Source organism: Harmonia axyridis, chromosome 4 (assembly GCF_914767665.1).
Source record: "Harmonia axyridis chromosome 4, icHarAxyr1.1, whole genome shotgun sequence".
In the NCBI taxonomy this organism is placed as follows: domain Eukaryota; kingdom Metazoa; phylum Arthropoda; class Insecta; order Coleoptera; family Coccinellidae; genus Harmonia; species Harmonia axyridis.
Window position 1 is genome coordinate 26,000,119 of NC_059504.1, and position 25,529 is coordinate 26,025,647.

Here is a 25,529-nt window from a genome sequence, read left to right on the forward strand (position 1 = left end):
TATGTAAAAAACAAAAGGATATAAATAGAAATAAAAACTAAAATCTTTCGGATAAAAATAACATCAAATAAAGAAATGAAATAGTACAGTTGAACATAAAAAAAAATAATTGAAAAATCAGTATCAATCTGCAGTCAAATCATCGTCTTTAACATCCATTATAAATTTTCACTATCCATCGAATCGAGCATATTTTTTGTAGGTTGAAAACGACTCTTTAAGTCCTTCTTTAGCATGTTATAATAATGCTATATTTTCATTTAGAAATCTGTTTCTATTTTTTGTTTTGATGCGGTTAATAGCCGAAAATATTCTCTTGCATTTGGCATTCGAAATCTGAAATATGCAGCCACCCAAATTTGTCGATGAAATTCCAGTCAGACATATTTTTTTCCACTAAATAGAATACCAAATGTGAGATAATGGTATATTTTCAACGGAAGTTTACACACCATCTGTTTTCAATGAGGCACCCTTCGGATATTCCATCATTCTTCGTATTTATTCTCAGCCGACAGCCACCAAACAAGTTTTATGATTTTATTTTGTTTAAGTAGGTACGTTCTTCTAGAAACACGTAGAACGTAGAACCTCAATGAGAATGAACAATGAATTGATTCATAGAAACAATCTACACATCCGAATTTCCATATTCCCAATCGTCTCGGTTATATTTTTTAAAACTACCAAAATCTACTAAAATCTACCAAAGGATTTCTTCCTACTGAAAACTCCATGAAAATGCGAAAAATCTACTAAAAAAGTAGATTTCTACTAAATCTGGTCACACTGCTTGTAGTGTTCCAGTAAACAGGGCGTCGAACCCTCGCGTTGCCTTCCCCTTTCCTCTGAAGCACCCCCCGCATTTGCGGGGCTTCGAGCCCTGATAGGTGTGAGAGAGAAAGAAGACCGTTACTTAAAGTACGCATAAAGTACGAGACAGCTGTAGAATATATTTAGTATTCTGTTCGTAGAACGCTGGTTTGTTTACGTTGAATTTGACAGTTTCGTTTTGGCGCGTTCCACTCATAGCAAGGGCTCGAAGCCCTAGTGCGCCGAGCCCCGGGGTGACACGCACCTGACTGGAAAGCAGCTCTAACATCAAGGTCTATGCACAGAGTATGGCCATATTATAAGAGAAATGCGCAGGTCAGAGACAAGAATGAGACGCACAACTCCCCACTAAATTTTATCCGATATTTTGCATTCTTGTCTCACACATCTTTAAAGGCAGTTGAAGATGGCGCCACATCCGCTTTGTGCATTTTAGCGCAGGAATTTCAAATTATTAATTTCAATTTCATTGTTTTTAGGCTTTGAGGTCTTCGAGCAATTTCGCGCAACCATAATATTAATAGTGACATTTTTGCCATGCTGAATATAGTGATTATTAATCATTTCCAGGCTGAAATATGGCAAAACATTGTCACTACTAATAAATAACTAATTAATATATAAATAATTCTCTTTATTCCACAATAATTCAAATTATAATGAAATGGCGTCATCACAAAAATATACTTCAAACTAGGGTACCTCTCCCTGAAACAGAGAAATCATCCAGACTATATGGTACCAAATTTATAAGGTATTCTTTAACATTACTCTTACAACTTTTTTCAAATCTGAGCAACCTCAAATGATTTGGGAGACTGTTATAGAATTTAATACACCTACATATAATAAGTACTTCTTTCAGTTAGAGGCAATGAAATAGCCGGATAGTTAATATTTATCCGTCTTGTGACATAATTATGGCTGCGTGGAATTGTTTAAAAAACGGAAATACATATTTCGAATTGAGATTATATAGTTTAATGTAATTTTTGTTGTAACTCTTGAGAACATTTATCATATAAGAACAAATACAATCCAATCGATTGTCTTAGAATATTGATTATCAAATAATTGTTAGCAAAACTTGAACTCTTGAGGTACCAGATAGCTCTAAAATGCCCCTCAAAGTTTTAGAATTTCTCTATACTGCTTTTTGATTTCCCATAATTGACTTCTGTGTGATGCATAATTTTAACCAACTTCCTTTTCCTGGGTGACTCATGGAATAGCATAGCGTTCATAAACTTACATACACTTAGATATTTCGTATTAAGCACAAGGAACTATATCTTCTAATTACCAAGATCTTTCGAAAAAACAAGCGAGTTACATTCACCACTTTCAGTCATCGAATGCAGCATGGAATTCACATAACGGTCGCAACCATAGACCTATAATAATTATTATATTATATTATATTATTATAGGTCTATGGTCGCAACCGTTCCTTTACCTACCTCGACCACCAGATGATCCTCTACTCTACTTCTACTCTGTTATCTGTGATCCTCTATAAGAGTTTTTCTATAGGCCGCTAGAAGGACTCATCGTCCTCCATTCGTCTATTCACCGCTAGATGGATCAATTGTCCTCTATAATCAAGTTCATCTAGCAGCCACTAAAAGGACTAATCGATTTGATTTGTTGTAGGAATGTTTAAAAAGAGTTGCACAGGGTGAACTCCAACACCCCCTCTCATGCCGACAAGGTGAACGAGAGAAAATTCATTAAAAGCATATATATTATTTATTGTTTTTCTTTTTCAATTCTAATTTTCGCTTCAGAATCCTATTTCGTTGTGAATCGAGTTGGTTCTTTCTCTGAAAAGACAAAAACTTATTAGTTTCAGAGATAATAAAATACAGTTTCATTTTATTTTTAATAATATATCAAATGGCAGCTTTCCAGAAACATAGTTTCAGATCGCTTCGAACAATCAATCGAGTTATATTTTCAGACCTCTTTTAACAAACAATCAAATGGTTTCTTTCAAGAGTTATATTTTCAGATCTCTTCGAACAAACAATCAAAAAGTACCTTTCCTAAAACATAGTTTCAGATCGCTTCGAACAATCAGTCAAGTGGTATCTTTCAAGAGTCATATTTTCAGATCTCTTCGAGCAATCAATCAAATGGTAGCTTTCTTGAAACTAAATCTAATCAGTACACACACCAGGGATTCTATCTTAGTGTCGACACCACAGAACACCAATACATACCATATAATCTCAGATTACTAGTCTGTGATATAATCATAATATATTCGATGTATCTTGTCTTAACCTATAAAGGTAAACTGAAATCATAAACCGTTAAACGATTAAAATAATGATATTGCTGAATTTCCCGCCATATATTCCCGCCTATTTGAGGAAATTAAACAAACCGGAAAGCTTATTGTATGAACTTCATAGACTCTACTGTTTCATTTTCATTTATAAGCTAAGTTGAGGTAGTTGACTTGGGGTAACATTGTGAAATAAGTCGATCTGAGTGGTAAGTGACCTGAAATTATTCTGAAATTCTACATTCTCCTTAAAATATTATATTTTCAGCGAACGAAATGCCTTCATTCAATACAGAAAATGATTTCTTCACCTCTCCCGCCATAACTGAAAATTTCGATGATAGTTTACTCAATTCACTTCCGAAATTAGACACGCTCTCATTATACTCTGAAGAAGAAAAACCGTTCGATCCTGAACTTGAACCTCTTCTTCGTGAAAATCCAAGGAGATTCGTAATTTTCCCAATTCAATTTCCACAGATTTGGGCTAAATATAAAGAAGCTGAAGCCTCAATATGGACGACAGAGGAGGTTGATCTTTCGAAGGATTTAGACGATTGGCTTCATTTAACACCCAGCGAGAAACATTTCATTTCACACGTTTTAGCTTTCTTTGCTGCTTCTGATGGAATTGTCAACGAGAATTTAGTTGAAAGGTTCAGTCAGGAAGTCCAGATACCTGAAGCTAGATTCTTTTATGGTTTCCAAATTGCAATTGAAAATGTTCATTCTGAAATGTATAGCACTTTGATTGAAACTTATATTACTGATTCATCAGAGAGAGAATATTTATTCAATGCTATTGAGAATCTACCTTGTGTTAAAAAAAAAGCAGACTGGGCAATAAGATGGATTAATGATAAACATGCATCATTTGCAGAGAGAGTAATTGCTTTTGCTGCTGTAGAAGGAATCTTTTTCTCTGGAAGTTTTGCTGCGATATTTTGGCTTAAAAAAAGGGGCATAATGCCAGGGCTCACATTCTCAAATGAACTTATCTCACGAGATGAAGGATTACACTGTGACTTTGCTTGTCTTATGTTTTCCTTACTTGTACAGAAACCACCTAAAGTACGTATTACAAATATAATTCAAGATGCTGTTAAAATTGAACAAGAATTCTTATCGGATGCACTTCCTGTTAGTCTTATAGGTATGAATTGTGAACTCATGTGTCAGTATATTGAATTTGTTGCTGATAGATTATTGGTTGAATTAGGATGTGAAAGAATTTATTTCCAAACAAATCCATTTGAATTTATGACTAACATTTCAACTGATGGAAAAACCAACTTCTTTGAGAAAAAAGTAGGAGAATATCAAAAAATTGGTGTAGCAGGAAGCGGTGGTGATGTTGATTTCACCACTGATGCAGATTTTTGAAGAGAATCTAGTTTTTCATAAAAAGAAATAATATATTTCTTTTTCTGTTTTTAAGCTTTAATTAAGAATTATTTTTATTAGAATAAAATAATGCACCACAAATATTTTTGTATAAATCTTATGTTTTAATCTACTGTGTGAATAAATGGTTTTATTTTATCATTTTTCATTAAATCAAAAAACAAATGAAGATGTTGCAATGAGATATTTGAGAGAGAAGTTGAAGAAATGTTTTGACAAAGTGGATTTCATTGTTGCCTTTTATTTCACTCCTTGTTCTGATGGCAGTTAAGATTCTTTTTAAAACACCATTTTGTATTCTATTTGAAATACCTTTTAAGACATAAGTTATACTTGAAAAATTCAAAATACTTTCTAAAAAGTTTTGTGGACATCAATAAATAAACTGGGATTATGCCATATTCCGAGTGTTTTCCATTATATGGCTATAGAAGAAAATGGATTTAGCATGTTGCGTGAGTAACCTATGTAATAGAAATTCACAAACTTGCTTGTTTGTACTGTACTTGTCTTGTACATATTGGTATGCCTTATGGGATCAATATTATTATTCTTTTACTATAGCTAAGATAGAGCAATCAATTGAGATTTTCTTTTCAATATACAATACTTACCTGCCTATATCTGCACCAGTGGAAAAGTTTTTTTATGGTGGTCTAATTATAAGATTGCACTGAAGATGAACGCCAGTGTCTTTGGAAAAATTATTTTATTGAAATTTGTTAAGTAAATGGTATTTGATAATTAACTTAGACTGCCGGTTGGCTGAAAAGGCACTTAATAGAGTTAGGTATATTATTTTAATGATGTAATTTTAAAATGAGTATTTTACATTTAGTATTTCAAATATGAAATTAAAAAAACATTTGGTTTTAGTATTTTGCATTTGAAATACAAAATTAATAAGTCATTTGAATACATTTATAAACTATTTTGCACATCTGTGTATAAAAGATATAGTTTATTAATAGACTTCTTGATTTATTCTGTAGTGAAACCTACTGAATAAAATATGATGCTCCATATCTGTAGAAACCGAAAATGTGAAAAAAATACAAGTCGGACACGCACAGGAAAAACTAAGTATCCTGTGTGACCGAAACTATTTTCATTAAGTAGTGCTTGAGCAATAATGATACTTCCTAAAAAATTAGATTCTTATCTCTGTCCTAACTAGAGGTATGGAACACCGTGCCACCGTTTCAGGGCCCTGTATTGTTGAGTACCTATACAGGGTGTCCCAGGAAGAATGCGACAAACGGATACCATGAAATAAGGTCATCATGGAGGACTCGTATCAAGAGGTTTCAACATAGAGAAAGGAGGAATTTTTTTATTTATTTGTCTATGGGTTTCAAGTTTCAATCGCCTGAGTGCCTTCGTTTGGGATATATGTAGGTACAGGGTGATGTTCATCTTTTATGAGTAAAATTTCACAGTTTAAGAACTCTTTAACTAATCGACCGAATAATTTCAAATTTTGAAGTTTTGTCACCCTTTACTATCGACTTCCTTCAATATTTCTGAAATCGAGTAAATCAGATCCGGACTAGGAAAATTTCAGACTTTCCCTATTTTCGTGAACATTGGATCACCCGCCTGTACGTGGACATTATAATTTTTTCCGTTTTCGTAATGTCAAAGAATTAATTCATAATAAAAATTCTAAATCTCTGCTTGGCACGGTCATACAGGGTGAACAATAAACATTTTCCCTTTACGAGTGAATTTTTTTAGTTCAATATAACTCTTCAACTAATCTAACGAATAATTTCGATTTTTGAAGTTTTGCCTCCCTTTATCGTCGCCTTCCTTCAATATTTCTGAAATCGAATAAATCAGATCCGGACTAGGAAAATTTTAGACTTTCTCTATTTTCGTGAATATTGGATCACCTTTTAAGTTGAAATCATGATTTTTTTTTCGTTTTCGTAACCACTAAGAATTAATTCATGATTCTTAATATCCTGCTTGGTACAGTCATACAGGATGATCAGTGAACATTTCCTTATGAGCGGAATTTTGCAGTTCGTCATTCACATGGAATGAAATCAACAACTCCCATTATTTTCACGTATGGACTCAAAATAATCCAAAATCACTGATTTATAAAAATTCCCAAGTTAGATTCTCGATAAATGTTTGTTTGCGGTATCTACAACAACAATTTGATTTGCCCTAATATTTTTTAAAATAAGTATAGACATGATGAGAAATTTATGAAAATTTTTAGAAACATAATTTTGTAAGTTAGAAAACATTCCAATGGAAACATTGTGGTTGCAACATGATGGATCTAATGCGCAATACAAAAAAAAGAAAATGCGCAAATATTTGACTGAGACTTTTGAAAACAGATGGATTGGCAAAGTGGAAATATAGCTTGGCCTCCTCGATCCCTTTAGGGAGCAATTGCTACAAAGAATTATTAATATTTGCGATATTATTAAATATCAACCGAAAACAATAGTGAAATCTGTGGCACAACTATATCAACGTGCTAAAAAATGTATTGAAATGAAGTGACACCATTATGAATAATTTCTGCTGAACTGAAAATATTTTTATTTATTTTGTTTTTGATTCATTTTGTTTTCAAGTTCAAATATTTTCAATTTATTTGCTGTTTATTTTCTGTTATTCATCCAGTTTGTGGATTAACATTTTTCTCAAATAATTTGGGAAAAATTTAGGGATGGCATTTGTAAATCGTTAAAAAACTGTAGTTTTCGAAATGATTCTACCGAAAAATTCAGGATATATTGAACTATGAAATTTTTTTCATAAGGAAATGTTTATTGATCACGCTGTATGACTGTGCCAAGTAGAGAGTTAGAATTTTTATTATTAATTAATTCTTTGTGGTTACGAAAACGAAAAAAAATCATGATATCAACGTACAGGGTGATTCAATATTCAAGAAAATAAAAAAAGTCTGAATTTTTCCTAGTCCGAATATGATTTATACGATTTCAAAAATTTTGAAGGAAGGCGATGGTAAACGATGACAAAACTTCAAAATTTGAATTTATTCAGTGGATTAGTTGAGAGGTTATTGAACTAAAAAAAATTCACTCTTAAGAAAATCTTTATTGTTCACCCTGTATGACCGTGCCAAGCAGAGATTTAGAATTGTTATTGTGAATCATTTCGAAAACGAAAAAAAAAACAAAATGTTAACGTACAGGGTGATTCAATATTCTCGAAGATAAAAAAGATATGAAGTTTTCCTAATCCGGATCTGATTTACTTGATTTCAGAAATATTGAAGAAGGAGATAGTAAAGGGTGACAAAACTTCAAAATTTGAAGTTATTCGGTGGATTAGTTGAAGAGTTATTGAACTAAAAAAAATTCACTCTTAAGAGAATGTTTATTGCTCACCCTGTATGACCGTGCCAAGCTGAAATTAAGAATTTTTATTGCGAATCAATTCTTTGTGTATGCAAAAACAAACAAAAAATCATTATTTTCACGTACAGGGGGTGATCCAAGATTCACGAAAATAGGAAAGATCTGAAATTTTCCTAGTCCGGATCTGATTTACTTGATTTCAGATATATTGAAGGAAGGGGATAGTAAAGGGTGACAAAACTTCAAAATTTGAAATTATTCGGTCGCTTAGTTAAAGAGTTATAGAACTGAGAAATTTCACTCATAAAGATGAACATCACCCTTTATATTCCAAACGAAAGCACTCAGGCGATTAAAACCTTTTGATACTAGTCCTCCATAATGACCTTCAATCATGGTATCCGTTTGTCTCATTCTTCCCGGGACACCCTGTATAGAAATTCGTTATTTGCTTTCCTTATGGCACATCGAGAGATTTCTACGAATTGTCAGTTGATTCAATAACAAAGAACATAAATGCAATTATTTATCCATTGACCAAACTAATCAATGGTTGGAGAGAATGTATTCCCGGATTGCTTAAAAATTTCCAAGATAATATAACACTTTTCAAAAGAGGTGAAAAAACTGCTCCAGAGAGTTATCGACCTATTTCTTTCCTACCAGTTTTTTCTAAGGTCTTGGAGAGAAGATTATGTGCATTTTGAAAAAAAACAACTTTTTTCGTCTTGTCAGTTCGGCTTCAGGAGGAAAAAATCAACAATCGATGCTATCTTAACTTGAGTATATACCAGTTTATTTTGGATTGTTTTGAGCCCGGAAAGTGTTCATTGTCTCTCTTTTTATATTTAACCAAAGCGTTTGACTCCGTACCTCATACGGCATTGTTGGCTAAGCTACGGAGGTATGGCTTTGGTGAGAATAGTTGTAAATTAGTTCAATCATTTCTGTCTGAAAGATTACAAGCTGTATTTGTTGATAATAAGTGGTCACAAAAAACGAAAAATACTATTGGAGTACCACAAGGTTCAATATTTGGGCCTATTTTATTTTTCATTTTTGTAAATGATTTCTCGGATTTTATGAAGATGACGCATAATGTTTTATTTGCCGACGATACGAATACATCAATTGCATGTGATGGTGTGGATATGGCGGAGGAGCTGTTTGCTAATATACGGGCGGATGCTTTGAGGTGGTTTTCGGGAAATGGACTCTCTGTCAATAAAGAGAAAACTGAAAAGTTTGTTTTCTCATTGAAGAGAACTGATCCGTGAGTAGTGTGAAATTCTTGGGACTGCACTTGGACACAAAGCTCACTTGGTGGGCTCATGTGGATTACTTGTGCGCAAAGATGGCAAGGGACCTTTTTGTATTAAGGCAGTTATCTTCCTCTGTTTTGGTTGGTGTACTTAGGGCGGCATATTTCTCGTTATGTGAGTCCCATCTACGTTATGGGATACTTATGTGGGGTCGCTGCAGTAGTTTTGAGAGAGTGTTCAGACTACAGAGACGAGCTATACATATTGTAGCCAACATAGGCTATAGTGATGATTGCAGAGATTCTTTTAAGAAATTGAAAATACTTACACTTCCATCTATATTCGTGCTGGAGTTATTGATGTATGCCCATAGGAGGTCAAGTATGTGGAGTTTTCGTAGAGAAAGCCATCCTTATTTCACTAGAAATGGGGATGAATTCTGTGTTCCATTTTGCAGGTTGAAGTAGTCACAGAGTGCACCTGATTATTTATCACCAAAATTTTACAATGTTCTGCCTTCACATTTGAGAAGGATTTCATAAATTTCTTTCAAAGACAAGATAAAATTGCTTTTTGCTTTTGTTACAACTGACTCTTTATAATGTAAATGAATTTTTTAACTGTGATTTTTCAGCTTTTAAGGTATATCCAATTTCGTTTATTTATATATTTATGTAAATTGTCTTTTTTTTTTCCTTTGAATTAAATTGGAATTTTGACGAATGTATATACTTTTTGTATGGTAACATGTATATACTTACTTACTTATGGTAGGAAATAAGTTCTATACATATAATTCTATTATATTATAATTTTTGGGAATCATTCTGGTTAATGTATAATAAGAATTTTACCTGTTGTATGTGAGAAAAAATTTATTTGGCATCATATTTTAAATAATCTTTCAGTATTAAAAGAGATGTTTTTTTATTATATTTTTAAGGCCTGCCATTTTACAGTATTTAATTTTTCACTAGCATAATGAATAATACTAAAATTGTAATGTTCAAATTCCTTATCTGTGGAAATAACAAAAAAGATCAAGCCTTCCAAGAAATAAATATTATTTTGAAACAATGTTTCAATCGAGTACAGATATCCCAAATAGGGCAAAATAATTTAAAATAAAGAATTTATAGTTTACTTATTGAATTTGGAAGGAACCTTTACAAAGCAATCAACTTATGGACATATCACCAAATATGAACTAGAAACCTGCTTTTTCCAGACTATCAATTTGTTGAGATAATTTTTCTTCTTTTATTTTCCTTGTTTGATATTTTGTTCGATTTCTAATATATAAGGATAAAAATCTATCTACATCCATTTCACCATTCAAAAACTGCTCTGCTAACTGTTCGCTATCCTCATCGGCTTTTCTAGATGCTAAGCGAAGATGTTCCTATAGAAATGAAAATTTAAACATTATGGAAATTTTCTCAACTTATTAATATTAATGAAATACTTTTATTACTAGTGTATTGATTGATTTGCCGAAAAAGTTAAAATGAAAAATTAGGTCAACTATATTTTCAATCAATGAATTCTAACATTTATTGAGTAGCTCAGAAGTTATACTCATATTATATTTAACAACCATACGTTTTCCACCACAAAGACAAGAGTTAGTATTAACAATAAAAAAATTAAGAGAAAAGCACTGATATGAAGTCATATACAGGGTGTTCCAAATTAAGTCGGCACCATTGCCAACTCCGTTATTATTGATGCTACGATGTCGGTTAAATGGGCAAACTGGTAGCATTTTTAGTGGCCTTCTCGATGCCAAAAACAAAACAAAAATTGACAGTCGCGTTGTCATAACATTTCATGAAAAAATATTTTTTTCAATGGAACATCCTATATATTTTTTCATGCATTCAATTCATTTAAACATTCTCAACAATGAAGCTCATATCACCTTTCTTCCTGAAGTGGAAAATAAGCGACTTATTTTGAAATATTAATTCTTTCACTAGTACAAAAAATGTATTTGTTTCGGCGAATAACACCTCATGATTGTCCAAACACCTATTTTTTGTACTTATACGAATTGCGCTGGGATGTGAACTCGTGAAACCCGTGATCATGTCGCATCACTCAATTGACACCTCTAAGCTTGTATTAATATACAATAATATACATAACGATAATTTCCATCTTAAAGCCATTTCGCTAGCCGCATTTATTTTGTGAATCAATAGTGTCAATAGAAATATGTGATCAACAAGAAGGCGGAGTTTTTGAACATTTTCTCGATATTTTATAGCGCTTTATCAAATCCGTTTGTTATAAATGTTTCCTATTAATACAACTGTCGTATATTCACCTTTAAGAAAAAAAGTCAAATGAGCTTTGTTGTTGAGAATGTTGTTACGAATCCAAATGCATGAAAAAATATAGGGTGTTCCATTGAAAAAAATATCATTTCATGAAATATTAGGACAACGCGACTGTCAATTTTTGTTTTGTTTTCGGCATCGAGAAGGCCACTAAAAATGCTACCAGTTTGCCCATTTAATCGACATTGTAGCATCAATAACAACGGAGTTGGCAATGGTGCCGACTTAATTTGGAACACCTTGTATATATACATGTATACATATATTAGATGCAGTTAAAAGGTAGATGAATTCTTTTTTGCATTTTTGAACTTCGATTTACTTCGACTACAATCACTTGCTTATTTTTATATGTAATATATTCTTAAAAAAGGCTAAAGATGGGTTTCATAAAACTTTTATCGTAGTGATTTGCTCAATCAAATCATTTCAGTGTTCAATTTCAGTTCATTTTTGACACTTCCATAGATTTCTAACTAACAAGCGTTCATTTAAATTTGTGGTCAAGAGTGCTCTGGAGAAATTGAGTGGATTTTCTGTGATAACAAGTAGCGCTTATCTTGTACCATCATTACAAGTAAAATATCATAATATGTCATATTTAGAATTTGGATTTTCGAATCTGTGAGATAAGTATTAGTAAATAATAAAGCATGGGTTTTTCCAAAGAACAAAAGGCATTCATGATCCAATCTTACTTCAGAAATGGACAGAAGATTGAAGGCGAAGGGAAATATTCTATAGATGAATGTCTAACGGAATCCAGGACCCAGATGTTCCCATTGATTTATAAATGTTTCCAGAGTACCGTTTCACGGTGCGTTAGTGTTTTCCGTGAAACCAGCAGAGTGGAAAGAAAGAGTGGAAGTGGTCGACAAACAAAAAAGACACCAGACTAGAATAATACGGTCGAAGATGGAGGAAGCTCCAAGAACTTCTGCCAGTTTTATCCCAACTCACTAGTGTCTCTTTTGCTACATGTCATAAGATATTGAAACAAGATATCAATTTATTTCCATAGCGATTGACCTGCTACCAAAAGGTTCAAGAGGTTGATTATCCCTGTAGGATGGCTTTTTGTTAGTGGTTCCTGAATGAAATCAGTAATAATCTCACGAACGTTTTTTTTTTCTGACGAAGCCACCAGGCTTCGTCACATTCTGGGTATGTCAACTCACAAAACTTGAGAATGTGGAGAAACGAAAAACTAAAAAATTTTTTTTTATTGAGATACCCCTTCATTCTCAAAAAGTTGGAGTTTGGTGCGCTATGAGTCGGAGGAGAATAATTGGACCAATTTTCTTCAATGGAACATTAACAGCGGACCGCTATAGGGACGAAATTCTTGCACTATTAATGGGTGAATTTAATTTGGAGGAATTAACTGAAAGCTTCTTTCAACAAGATGGTGCAAGAGCACACACAGCTACAGAATCTTCAGCCTTTATGAGAAATGTTTTTCAGGATCGGCTTATTAGTTTGAACATTTTGAGCATGAATTTCCTTCGCTGTCTGGCGACCTCATCACTCGTGACTTTTTTGTGCCTAATTTGAAAAATAGTATTTTTCAAGTACCTATACCTGATTTAGTCCAACTGAAGAACCGAATTATCAAAAAGGTTGAAGAAATTAACAATTCACCCCATACCTTGGATAATGTTTTCAATGCCTTCACAAAAAGATGTGAAAAATGTTTAGAGTAGAGAGATGGTCATTTCCAGCAGCTCCTTTGATTCAAATAATGTTTTCGTATGATTAGGAATTAAATGAAAGTCTCATGTTTCTTACTTTTATTTTTCTCATAAATTCTCAAATTGGTTCAATCTAAATGAGCAAATTTTTTGAAATTTCTTGACCGAAAATTGTCAGAATCCACTTATTTTATTTATCCAGGCAAACTTGACAATGAAATTTGTAAGTTGGAGGAAACTATCTTTGTGAATCGAGGGATAATTAGGTCAAGAAAGTCGAAAAATTGAACTGGTCACTAACATTTTTTTACATACTTCGAATCTGGGAATTATATGGTACAAGCTAAGCGCTACTTGCAATCACAGAAAATCAACTGTAATTTCTCCACAGCATTCTTGACCACGAATTTAAATGAAAGCACGTTTTGAGGTAAATCATACAAAATTTTCCAAAGTATTTACTACAGGATTAAATAATGATTTGATTTTAAAAAAATTAAATAAATAAAGAGCAAATATTAAAAAAAAATAGCAGTTTACCTGAATATTTTTAGGTGAGAATTTTTCACATAAATTTTTATAATCATTATGTAATTTCTCAGTTTTGAATGTTTGATCAGTTGCTTCTTCTATTCTATATTCAATACCTTTTCTTAACATTTCTAATTGTTCTTGTTTTGATAAATTAGAGTCTGTAATTATAAAATATTAAAATGTAATTAAATATTTGACCAAATATGAAGACATTACAATTATATTTCAACAATGAAAAAGTGTGACATCTTTGATGAGAAACTATTTACCTGCTAGATCTTCAACATGCAGAATAAGTTCATCTATCAACCTATTTTGTTCCTTAGGTTGAGTCAATTCAAGGATAAAATCTTCCTGTTTATCTATACTTTCATTCAAAGATTTCAATTCTTTAATAGTGAGTTTATTTAATTCTGGGAAATAATTTCCTTGTAATAATGACATAGAACTGCTAGCTATCATTTGACTAGGAGGAGAAAAATTTGATGAAGTTGGAAAGTTCATTAAATATCCTGGACTAGTTATTTCAGATTCTGAAAATAAAATTATATGATATTATAATAATTTTCACACAAAATAGTATTTGGGACATACAGGGTGATTCACCGAAATCGCCTATTAGACGTTTATGGAAAACTAATCATAATTTTGTGCTGAAAATTTGCATATTGGGGTTTGAGACAATGATCTTCATCCCTAAAATATTTTCAAATCTCTACAACTTCCGGTTATACCGGAAACAGACTACTACTTCCTTATTTCAAATTGCACACCCAGTATATTATTGCATTGTTAGTTAGCTTTATGACGAAAAAAACAATTTCGTCAATATGCCATACCTTGGGCAAAAACTCAACGGTTCATGAGTTAATGGGATTCTTATGAAAAAAATGGAAGCGATGAGGACTACCATTTTTTCGAATATTTCAGCAGAAAAAACTTTTTTCGAAAAATTTTTTTTCTTTTTCGATTCTGCAAATACGTTGTATTATAAGACTGCGGTTTGGACCAAAAATGTACAGAGTGTTTATAAGAAGATCATGAACCTAGACAAATAGAATTCATCAAAACTCAAAATTTTCAAATTAGAACCTATATTTTTTATTATACATAAACATTCAGTTCTAAGATTAATGTTTTCGAATTTGTACCATCTCTCCCATATTGCGCCTAAACCAATTGGACTCCCTATCCAAAACTGTTGTCGCTTCAAACTTAAAATCGTGTCCAGTACTAAAGTGATGTAAAATGGCCAGAATATGTTCATGAAACCGTAGCCACTTTCAAGCTCCATTTTAAAGGCGACTTTCTATTGAATCGGTCTTTTCGGATGGATTATGAAACTGAACCTAAGTTCAATCTCATAAGTAATAAACAATAAGGCTTTAGGGAGAATATTTCGACAAGAACTCATTGATACATTCTTTGGACAGAGGCTATAAAGTATTGGCGAAGGCCTTTGTTGGTGTCGGAGGAAATGGTCTGAAACTAATAGCGTTTTCTGCTTGTTGCACTGGTGCGCACTAGTGCTGCCCCCATCGAGTGTGTCGTTTCCCGCTTACGTTTTCGGTGCGCACTATTTCAGTGTTCACGTTTTCTGCAAAGATTAGGGAGAGAAAGATAGGAAACGAAGCGACTAAGACGACGCCAGCGACGTCTAGTGTTTCAGTTGTAAACAAAATTGGATGTTTTTGTCAGAAAAGGTTAGAATCACATTTCTGAAGTTTTTAAACATCTTTTGGGTTAAATCTGGTTCTGGGAGTCGGTGCATCATTTCCAGTGCAAATATAGCGGACAACAATAAGATATTTACTTTTACTGCGTTCGGTATATGTCACACCGTTCGCACCATTACCACCGTAAGCTCCCTAAGCGTTCGGCAAATCACACCTTCTGCACTTTTCTGCGTTCGGTAAATGTCAACCGAATGCACCGGTGCTTATCCTTTCGCACCGCCTAGGTAGACGGAGAAAAGGGTGCGAACTGTGGACCATAGATTACAATAATATTAACATAAAAATGAAGAAAAAAATGAAGAAAAGAAGTACGCCAAATTCTGTGGGATAGGAATTTTTGATTTCAAGAGGTTATATTTACTGCGTTCGGTATATGCCCACCGGTGCGGAGCGTGCGGTGTAAGGTGTAAACGGTTGATAGGTCACGTGACCCCGTTGCGTTCTTGATTTGCCGAACGATGACGGAGCTAACGGAGCTGATATCGAAGAATTTTTGAATGTGTTTTGTGAAAAGAAAAAAAGCAATTTTGTCGATTGAAATTATTGGAGACGGCCATACTAGATCTAATTTGTCTCCTCGGGATATCAGGATGTATTCTACATAATGTGTTCATCTTGAAAGAGTTGAAAGGAGATATTGTTGATGAACCACTTAATGAAAAAGTTGGAAATTTTGTAGACATCGAAAATATGCATAATCAATCAGGGAACCAATTAGAATAGAGTAAAAGGAATTTTATAATCTATTCTTTGAACAATATTCAACAATATCCTCAGGATTATCTCCTTTCAACTCTTTCAAGATGAACACATTATGTAGAATACATCCTGATATAACGAGGAGACAAATTAGATCTAGTCTGGCCGTCTCCAATAATTATAATAGACGAAATTCCTTTTTTCTTTTCACAAAACACATTCAAAAATTCTTCGATATCAGCTCCGTTAGCTCCGTCATCGTTCGGCAAATCAAGAACGCTCCTATTGCTCCGTGGTCACGTGACCTATCAACCGTTTACACCTTACACCGCACGCTCCGCACCGGTGGGCATATACCCACCGACAAGAAATTTTTTTCTCAAAAAAACTTTTTTTTCATTTTATGTATCAGATAATATCAAGATTTTTTTCCTCAATTACTCCTTTCTAAAATTATTACGTTAGTCCTTATAGTTTTCAAAAAATTATGAAAAAACCGAAAAAAGAAAATTTCCATAGTCACTATTAAGTGAATTATTTTTACTGTGAATATCCTATGTGTGTACTCGATTCACTTTCTCGAACTAGAATGATGTAGAAATGAACTTGAGTAATATCATCACAGGGTGTTTCAAATATTGTGCCAAATATTGTGCCAAAAATTGTTTTACAAAATTTGATCATAACTTTCGATTTTCAAATTAGAACCATATTGCGTTGGATTCTACGGTGAAAAATAAGGGTAGTGTCCAAACATGATTATGCTCCCAAATTCAATAATTCAAGAGTTATTCGAGATTTTATAAATTTATATTATACGTAGAGTAAATTTCATTCCATCTGTTTCAAGACAGACTAGCAATAATACTGTATGACCATAGAACTTTAAATGTCTAATTACTTTATTAGGCCAATTGAAAAGTCCCCGATCTGATGCACAGATGGCGTTGCTAGTATTAAATCCATATGATTTTTAGTTAGTACCAACTAAGATGTCTAAAAGCCTGGTGTATTGACTGATTAGATTTTGTTTTGCCAATTTTGATGATATAAGTTAAGATTCGTTAAGTCAACTGCAGGTAGCGCTATCAACAAATTAAGATTCTTGTTATTTTTTTCCTTTATATGTGCTAGGCTTTCTTAACCATCTACACAATGAACATTTAATTTTCTATAAGACTCTTTCAAATTTTATTACCCATCACCAGACATATACAATTCTTGGATCATCCATTCTGCTGTGATGTCATTATATTATCTGTCTTACATTTTTTCTCAATATTTTGAAAACTATAAAGACTAACGCAATAATTTTAGGGAGGAGTAATTGAGAATGGAAATCTTGATAATATTTGAGACATAAAATAAAGAAGTTTTTTTTTTTAAATTTTTTGTGTAAGTGCCGGAGCTTCGAAAATATTCTAGCTGAATAGGGCATCATGAAGAATATCATATTCCGAATTTTCAGATTTCAAATAGGCCCCGTTCTCCACAAACGTCTAATAGGCAGTCGAACTTGAAACACCCTATAGGACTAATGTTGATTTCCTTCTTTTATTTGTTAATATTAAAAATAGAGTTGAATAATGAAAGATTTAGAGAAAAATTCATATTTTAGTTTTTGCAGTATGGATTACAAGCTTGCTTAGGCTGCACTCTTTTGCCAGAATCATTTATAAGTATTGTACAAGTAACGTACACAATTTTTGATGAATAAATTGAATTGAATGTTATATATTTTTGACAAGAGAAAAAAAGCGATTTTATTTGTAATAGAAATTTTATGGTTTATATTTGAAAAAAATACAAGTTTGTTTTATAACTTCAAAACTAATTGAAATATAAAACTTTTGTGGGTTTATTCATTTATTTATTAATTTATCTATGTAATTGCTGATTATTTGGGAATAAACATATATTTATTCATTTATTTTATTTCTTTTAATGATTTCACCAATGTAGAATGTTTTCGTCAAGTAACTTAACGTAGTGAATAGTTGTCTTAATACGGGGTTATTTTAACAAAAACGTGGAACATCTAAAATTTCAAATTACTCAATAATTCGTCTTATTACAATAATTCTCATATAAACTACAACAATGGGATAAATATTGTTGTAAATAATGAATGGAAATATTCTATAGAACCGAAAAGAAACAACAAATGTTTCTGTAACGAAAATAAAATTACTTTTTTGAATTTATTTTTTTTACTAAAGTAACAAACAGAAAGAAAAATAGAAGAATCACATAAGAAGTGAAGCCCTTTGCAGGAGCACTGAAGTAGATCTAGAAGATATTGTCAACTTGGTGGCGAAACTTTTAACGACAGATGAAGCGATTGTGGAGCGAAGACCGCGAGCGAATAAGAACAGAATAGAAGAAGCCTTCGTTCAACAAAGGATATTTTGATGATGATCTACACCTTTTTCAATTTCAATTTGTAATTCAGAAAGTGTAAAATGTAATTGAGAAAAGCAAATTTAATTTCAGAAGATCGAAATTGTATTTCAGGATTGGTAGTTGTTATTCAGAAAATGGAATTTGAAATTCAGAAAAAGAAGTTTAAATTCTGAAACAGTGATTTATTTTTCAGAATAGCAATATCTAATTCAGAAAAGGAAAATTTGATTTCAGATAATTTAAATTTGGAAATCAGAAATAAGAAATTGTAATTCTGAATTGGTTACACGTACTTCAGAATTAATGAAAATAAATAGCTACTTCTATTAGTGTGACGTCACACACCGCCATTTTTGGTAGTCCTGTCAGTGTTCGGAATCCGAACAAATAAATTGTCATTCAAATTAGTACGGTGTCGTTGAAGGAATTGGCTTATTTTCATAAATAAGAGTTTTGAGGAACGATTTCAGTTTTAATTGATAGACAGAAGAAATGAGGTTAACATCAGTAAGTTTGAATCCTGTATCATTCCCCAGATTTTGTAAAAAGCCATGTTCATTAGTTGATCTTCAAGTTCGAACTTACTGGCATGAATCTCGTTCCTTCTGTCTATCAATTAATAGTAAAATCGTTCCTTAAATAATCTTATTTATCAAAATAAGTCAATTTCTTCAACGACAACGTACTAATTTGAATGACAATTTGTTTGTTTGGATTCTGAACACTGACAGGAGAAGTAAAATGGCGGTGTGTGACGTCATCACTAATAGAGCGTGTTGCACTGGTACCTCATATTCGCTACTGTTCTGATTACATATTACATTCAGCCTTATTATGTAACTTAAAACTGAATGGATCAAATAGAAATGCAACGGAATCGTTTCGAATTGCTATCTGTAACTCAAGTAGAATTACTATGGATAACAATTACGAATTAAATTTGGCAATAGAAAATTTGATACAGAATATCAAATTTGGATATGATAGAAGCGAAACATCCTTTTTTCTCACATTACGATCCAATTGGTCATTCATTCCTATTCTGTAACTTCAAACTGAAGGAATGGATCGAATAGAAATGCAAAGAAATCGTTTCGAATTGTTATCTGTAACTTAAGTAGAATTACTACGGATAACAATTACGAATTGAATTTGGCAATATATAAAGAATTTGATACAGAATATCAAATTTGGATATGATAGAAGTAAAGCATCTTGATTTCTCAGATTACGATCCATTTCTATTCGAGTTACAGATTAGGATTCATTATCTGAAATTGAATTGATAACCTCCCAAATACAATTTTCCTTTTCTGAAATATAATTTGCTGTTTCTGAAATTCAATTCACTATTCTGAATTCTAACTTCCTAATCTGAATCCAGATTTTAGTTCAATAACTTTGGAGTCGGATAAGACAACTGTTTTATGAAAAATTTGTTTGAAAATTTTTTTTTTTATTTTGAAAATTTTCGGCCACCACTTCGGTACCGCGATAATCGTCTGCCGTTTCGTTTTTGAATAGCTATGAGAGTGTATTTTGACATATTAAATCGGCAGCTTTCCTTAAATATGTCTTTTTCATGAAATTTTTCCACCTGTCGCTCGCAATTCACTACAGCTGGGGGCACCGCAACCGCGCTTAGCTTTCATGGTCGGTAGGTAGAACAGACTGACGAAATTTTGGGCTTTCCTAAAATATGTGTGTTCTGCCGTCCACTGGCTCTTAGACTATAAATTAATAACTACTCCTACAGACAAACAATTGTAATAAATACTTTTTCCATAGAAAAACGCATTTCTTCAATCTTGGACACTAAGAACTTCAAGCAGATATCTTGTAAACAGTTTTATTGATTTTAGATAAGAGGTTTTTTTATGTTTAAAAGTGAAATTTCATATTTTGTCAGTAAAACAGTAGAAATTGATTAGCCAAAAGAATAAGGAATAAATGATTCTTGTTAACCATACCCAATAGTATTTGGACATACTGCATAATTACCAACTGAATTTAACTAGAACACAAAATAATTTCTAAAAAGTTTCATAATCCTACCTCGCAATGTGCCAAAGACAAATACGAAAAACCTTCTTCAAAAGAACCTCTTGAGAAGGGTATATCAACTTACTCAATCAACGTTTAGAAAGCTTATTACATAGAACACAGGTTCTCCTCCTAACTTATAAAAGTTGTAAGCTTCTGTCTGAGCGGTCTCACAGAGGCCTAGAAGAGTCAGGACAGAAAACATTGAATTGAGCAAGTTGAATTTATGTCATGAAATTAATGTGTAAAACAGGCATTGAAGTATATGCATCTCCAGACTTTAACAAAGTTTTCAAAAGAGCTCCTAGGTAGAAAATCTTCACATAGACAATATTAGTCACAATAGTCATAATATCCTCTTAATATATTCTCATCATGTTCAGTAGCTTATATACATTTTTTTATTCCTTTATATGTGCTAGGCTACTTCAGCCATCTACACAGCGAACATTTCATTACCTATAAGGCTATCAAATTCATCAACCACCACCAGACATGCACAACATCCATGACCTAGTCAGGATTCGAACCCGGTACCTTCGGCACCACAATCGACTCTTTAGTCCACCATACTACCAAGGCAGTCTTATATACATTTGAATTATAAATGTTCTGTCAATCTGTACCAGAGCAACAGTTCCTTTCAGTTAACTTAAAATTCCTCAATTGCAATTTTTGTGAAGTAGATATACAGGTTGTAAGTAGGTAAATTCAGCAAGTTTTTGAACTATAAGGCACAGATGAGGAAAATTGTATTAAAAAATACAAAAATTCAGAAACATATATCTTTCTTTATATTAATTTAGTTACTCAACAAGAACAGTTTCGAATATTCTGAAGTTTCTTTTGATTTGTTATAAATATTTTGTCATTTTGGAATTGTATTTTAAGACAAAAATCGTATATATCATAAAGATATATCAAAATGGGTGCGTTCAGCAGACTCAACAGTTGTGGAACAGTTTATATTCTATGAATTTTCTGCTGAAAGTATTCTATCAGTTTCCGCTACGGAGCGGTCGCCATCTTTAGTAGCAAATTTATTATATGCAACTTTTTGGTAACATGTTGAGTAGCTGATATTAATGACAGTGATTTTGGGACGAAATTTAAATTTCAAATATAGCACTAATGGAATAAATTTCCCATATATTGAAGAATAAAAAAGTATTAATACCAAAACCAATCTTGGAAATAAAAATCGAGATTATAATAGCAAATTATCTCTCATATCAAAGATATTGAAGCCAAACAGCTCATCTGGTATGGACACCTACAGAGAATGAATGACCAGAGACTGCCAAGGAAGGTTATGGAGTGGGTACCTACAAAACTCAGGAAAAGAGGTAGACCAAGGAAAACTTGTATGGAAAGTGCGAAGAAAGCTATGAGCACAAGAGACCTGAGTCAAGTTCAATGGGATGATAGGAAGAGGTGGCGAAAAGGCATCGGACGAAGTTATGAGAAGGACCTACAGAACCTATTGCTGTCAAGAAAAGGAGTAACCTGTCCAGCAGAGAATACTAAGGTTACCAAACTGATACCTATCAGTAGCGGAGCTACTTATGCTAACAATCTTTCTGCTGAACGCGCCCATTATGAAGGAAATGGCACAATGTTGTAAATTTTTAATACTCATATACCTTTTACTGATGTTGAAGGTGAAGTTACTGTATTGCCACCATGTTCACTAGTTATGGGAGGAGGATTTCTTTCAAATTCCCGTATTACTGCTTGAACTACTCTACCCAAATCAGAATGTAATGTGAACTAAAAATAATAATAGTATAAAGTTATCATAATGATAATATAAGAACCTACATTCAGTAGACCTGGTGCCGTTGTAATATCACCTTCATGGTTAACCCATGGATGCACCACAATTGGAATTATTTTTAGTAGAGGTTTATCATTAGGAAATTCATTTCCTAATGACACTATCAACTTGAAGTCATTATCACCTGCATGAAAATCAATTTGATATTCTATCCCCTCGGTCAGTTCTGTAACACTAATCGACTTATAAGAACGTCATGTGATATGATAAATAATAACTTACTTTGCATTGAAAATTTTCAAAGTGTTAATTTGCTGTTTACGTAATTCTGCTTCGCTACGATGAATTCGAGGTAACATCACATAAACCATCTAGCTTGATGTTTTCGAATTTGTAACGAAAATATGCTTATTTTTCCTAAGCATTAAAAACAAACTTCTATATACCTTGATTTGACAATTATTTGATAAATATGTCAACGTCAACATAACCATCCGCCTAATGGTGGGTTTACGCACCATTCCTAATAACTAAAGACTAAGAACTAAAAACTAAGAACTAAACCTAAGAATTTAGTGGCGTTTATGCACTCTCTTGTTAGTTCTTAGTTAAGGCCTTGAGGTTTACATTTACTGCGTTAGGTACATGCCCAATTATTTGATAAATATGTCATCGTCAACATAACCACCCGCCTAATGGTGGGTTTATGCACCATTCCTAATAACTAAGGACTAAGAACTAAACCTAAGAATTTAGTGGCGTTTATGCACTCTCTTGTTAGCACAGAATACTAAATATATAAGAAGTGCTAACGCCGTGTTAAATCAAGGCAACAATATGGCCGATATTTTGTCCGCCATCATGTAGTGTAATATGGCGGGAAAATTTGAATATGAAGGTATGACAATTCATTGAAATTGTTGGAATATTATTAGTATTTATTTTAGGTTATGTTGTTATAATTTCGAATTAAAACAGAAAAATATCATCGAAAAGTTTTATTTATCAAAGGAAATTTACATATTTGCTTAAAATAATAATTATTTATAAAAATCAATACATAATATACATTATATTGGGAGATTTACACTATACCTGACTGAAAAAAAATACCTATTTATACCTACTGTATGAAATTATATCTGATGAACAACTGAATTGATACATTTCTGAAGCAATATTCAAATTTCTACACATACATGAAAGATAAAAATCTTCAGTTGGTTTAATCTATCTTCCTGCGTTACAGTGCTCATTTCGTAATTCACTTTAATTATCACAGGTCCTCTTTGTTACTTCATTTTCAGCTCATTTGGAGGTTGTAGGTGGATATGAAAAGAAAAGATTATAAATAGCGATCAATTAGTAGGCAATTCATTTTAATTTGATATGATAATTCTGGATCACGTAGATGGTTATTGTTAGAATCATTAATATTTTCCATACAAGAAACATTTGGGGAAGTTCTACAATCATAGGGCTGATGATTATAAATTTGATACTTCAGTAAATGCCGAGGAACAGAATTTAACTTTAATATAGTTGATTCTGAAGGATTATTATAATCACAAGTAAGGATCTCAGATATATTAGAGCATGGAAATACAATATGAGGAAAAACCCGGTCTTATTTTGTTCTAAATTTATTTTCTCATGGATTACCTGACCTTACCTTACCTGAAACCTAAAACAGAACTTGTAATAAATAAGTGACAATAAAAACCACTTTATCTGTTCATTCAAGAATTACAAATACAAACACAATTTATTGTTGGTTATAAAATCATATTGAAAAACTCGAACGCTGATTGGCTTATTATGAGAATAAAATTTTTACATCGTGATATGTATACCGTGTAATTTAAGTGTATGTGACGTCACATCTGTTGCCAATGCTAGCACTAGCGGTTTCACCCCCCTGCTTGTTAGTTCTTAGTTAAGGCCTTTGAGGTTTACACACAGATCCGTAATCTGTGGGTTTACATTTACTGCGTTAGATATATACCCAGCGGTGCGGAGCGTGCGGTGTAAACCTCAAAGGCAAGAGAAATCATAAAGTAATCAATGTTTAAATTTTTAATCAAATTTTCATCATCATAGGCCATAGACCTATAATAACATTATTAACAATATTATGTTATTAATTATTAACAATATTATGTTATTATAGGTCTATGTTATAGGCTGTGTGCGTGTTTGTATGTGGTGACCTCCGTGGCGAAACTAGTAGACAAAGTTGACAACCTAGTTTATCCATAGAATTATGTATTATTAGTTCAATGAGTTTATTTATGTCTATTTCTATGATTGACGTTTACTAATCGATTAAAGCTATGATAGTATGATATACAACAATAATAATAATTCATTTCTTCCGAATATTAGTTTTTTGGAATAATAATAATTATTATTAAATGATACGATCTAATGTAAATATTAGTATTGGTTGTTTGAAAAGCTAGAGGTCCATATATATATATATATATATACACACGTATATTTAGTATAACATTTTGTTTATCTATTTCTGTCTATATACACCCGGTTGATCCTATATGCTCACGAAAGTGTGAAATGTAAGAAAAAAAAATCTTTCCCAATTTGCAATCCACTCATTAGAAAAAAAAAAAGATGTCTTCTGGACAAAGAGCGTTTACTCAAAAGTTATCCAAGTAAGAATATTCGGTATTCAAGTATATATCAAACAATTCTCATAATGGTTCTAATTTCTATTTTGTAGGCAGCATCCTGCTGAAGTTCGTAGAAATGTAGCTTGTCACAAGAGTAGTTTCATATCGCCTTCCTCTTCATCGGTAATTGTTTTTTTTTCAGTACAAGTAAATTTTCTATTGCAAAGATCAATTATTGAACAAAGTATTTTTAGATTTGGACTAATGATTTAGTGGAACCATTTGATTTTGAAGAATTTGTTGGACAGTATCAACTCCTAATTGATAAAGATCCTCTTAGAAATATTTTAGAGGTGCCTCATAGAGATGTGGAAGTTGATGTTATTGAAAGGCCTATTAGAACCATACAGCCTGTGGTTCCCGAAGAAAAAATGTGAGTTCATTTATTTACAAAATAGTTTCTACTGATATGTTATATCAAATTTTGTCCAATAAATGTATTATTAGATAATTCAAGTGTTCAACTGGAAA

At 32.4% G+C, this 25,529-nt stretch overlaps 3 protein-coding genes across 4 annotated transcripts in view; 2 read left to right on the forward strand and 1 right to left on the reverse strand.

Moving 5' to 3' along the window:
* The first annotated feature begins 3,101 nt into the window (after nucleotides 1-3,101).
* LOC123678224 (ribonucleoside-diphosphate reductase subunit M2 B) lies at nucleotides 3,102-4,666 on the forward strand. Its single transcript, XM_045615124.1, has 2 exons — nucleotides 3,102-3,333; nucleotides 3,393-4,666. Exon 2 carries the CDS (start codon nucleotides 3,401-3,403, stop codon nucleotides 4,505-4,507), a length of 1,107 nt encoding a protein of 368 aa, XP_045471080.1. The 5' UTR covers nucleotides 3,102-3,333; nucleotides 3,393-3,400; the 3' UTR covers nucleotides 4,508-4,666.
* Nucleotides 4,667-10,053: 5,387 nt separating this feature from the next.
* Nucleotides 10,054-22,843, reverse strand: LOC123678070 (vacuolar protein sorting-associated protein 37A). 2 transcript variants are annotated; one of them, XM_045614853.1, is made up of 6 exons: nucleotides 22,651-22,843; nucleotides 22,413-22,602; nucleotides 22,235-22,361; nucleotides 13,980-14,243; nucleotides 13,717-13,868; nucleotides 10,054-10,545 (listed from the first exon to the last, which is right to left on the reverse strand). In XM_045614853.1, exons 1-6 carry the CDS (start codon nucleotides 22,737-22,739, stop codon nucleotides 10,351-10,353), a joined length of 1,017 nt encoding a protein of 338 aa, XP_045470809.1. In that variant the 5' UTR covers nucleotides 22,740-22,843; the 3' UTR covers nucleotides 10,054-10,350. The 2 variants fall into 2 exon arrangements, with proteins under 2 accessions (XP_045470809.1, XP_045470810.1); XM_045614854.1 differs by having other exon boundaries at nucleotides 22,413-22,594; nucleotides 22,651-22,803.
* A 1,849-nt stretch (nucleotides 22,844-24,692) lies between these two features.
* LOC123678985 (dedicator of cytokinesis protein 7) overlaps nucleotides 24,693-25,529 on the forward strand; it is a 48,799-nt gene continuing 47,962 nt past the window's right edge. Inside the window, exons 1-3 of the mRNA XM_045616291.1 lie at nucleotides 24,693-25,040; nucleotides 25,109-25,181; nucleotides 25,253-25,431. Of these exons, the coding sequence (XP_045472247.1) occupies nucleotides 25,000-25,040; nucleotides 25,109-25,181; nucleotides 25,253-25,431 (293 nt within the window). The 5' untranslated portion in view covers nucleotides 24,693-24,999. The remainder of the gene's footprint in view (nucleotides 25,041-25,108; nucleotides 25,182-25,252; nucleotides 25,432-25,529) is intronic.

Coding starts and splice junctions, on each gene's coding strand:
- LOC123678224 (XM_045615124.1), top strand. CDS start 3,401: ATGCCTTCATTCAATACAGAAAATGATTTCTTCACCTCTCCCGCCATA.
- LOC123678070 (XM_045614853.1), bottom strand. CDS start 22,739: ATGGTTTATGTGATGTTACCTCGAATTCATCGTAGCGAAGCAGAATTA. Junction 22,603..22,650: donor TTGAAAATTTTCAATGCAAA/GTAAGTTATTAT, acceptor TAAGTCGATTAG/TGTTACAGAACTGACCGAGG. Junction 10,546..13,716: donor TCTCACCTAAAAATATTCAG/GTAAACTGCTAT, acceptor TCATTTCTATAG/GAACATCTTCGCTTAGCATC.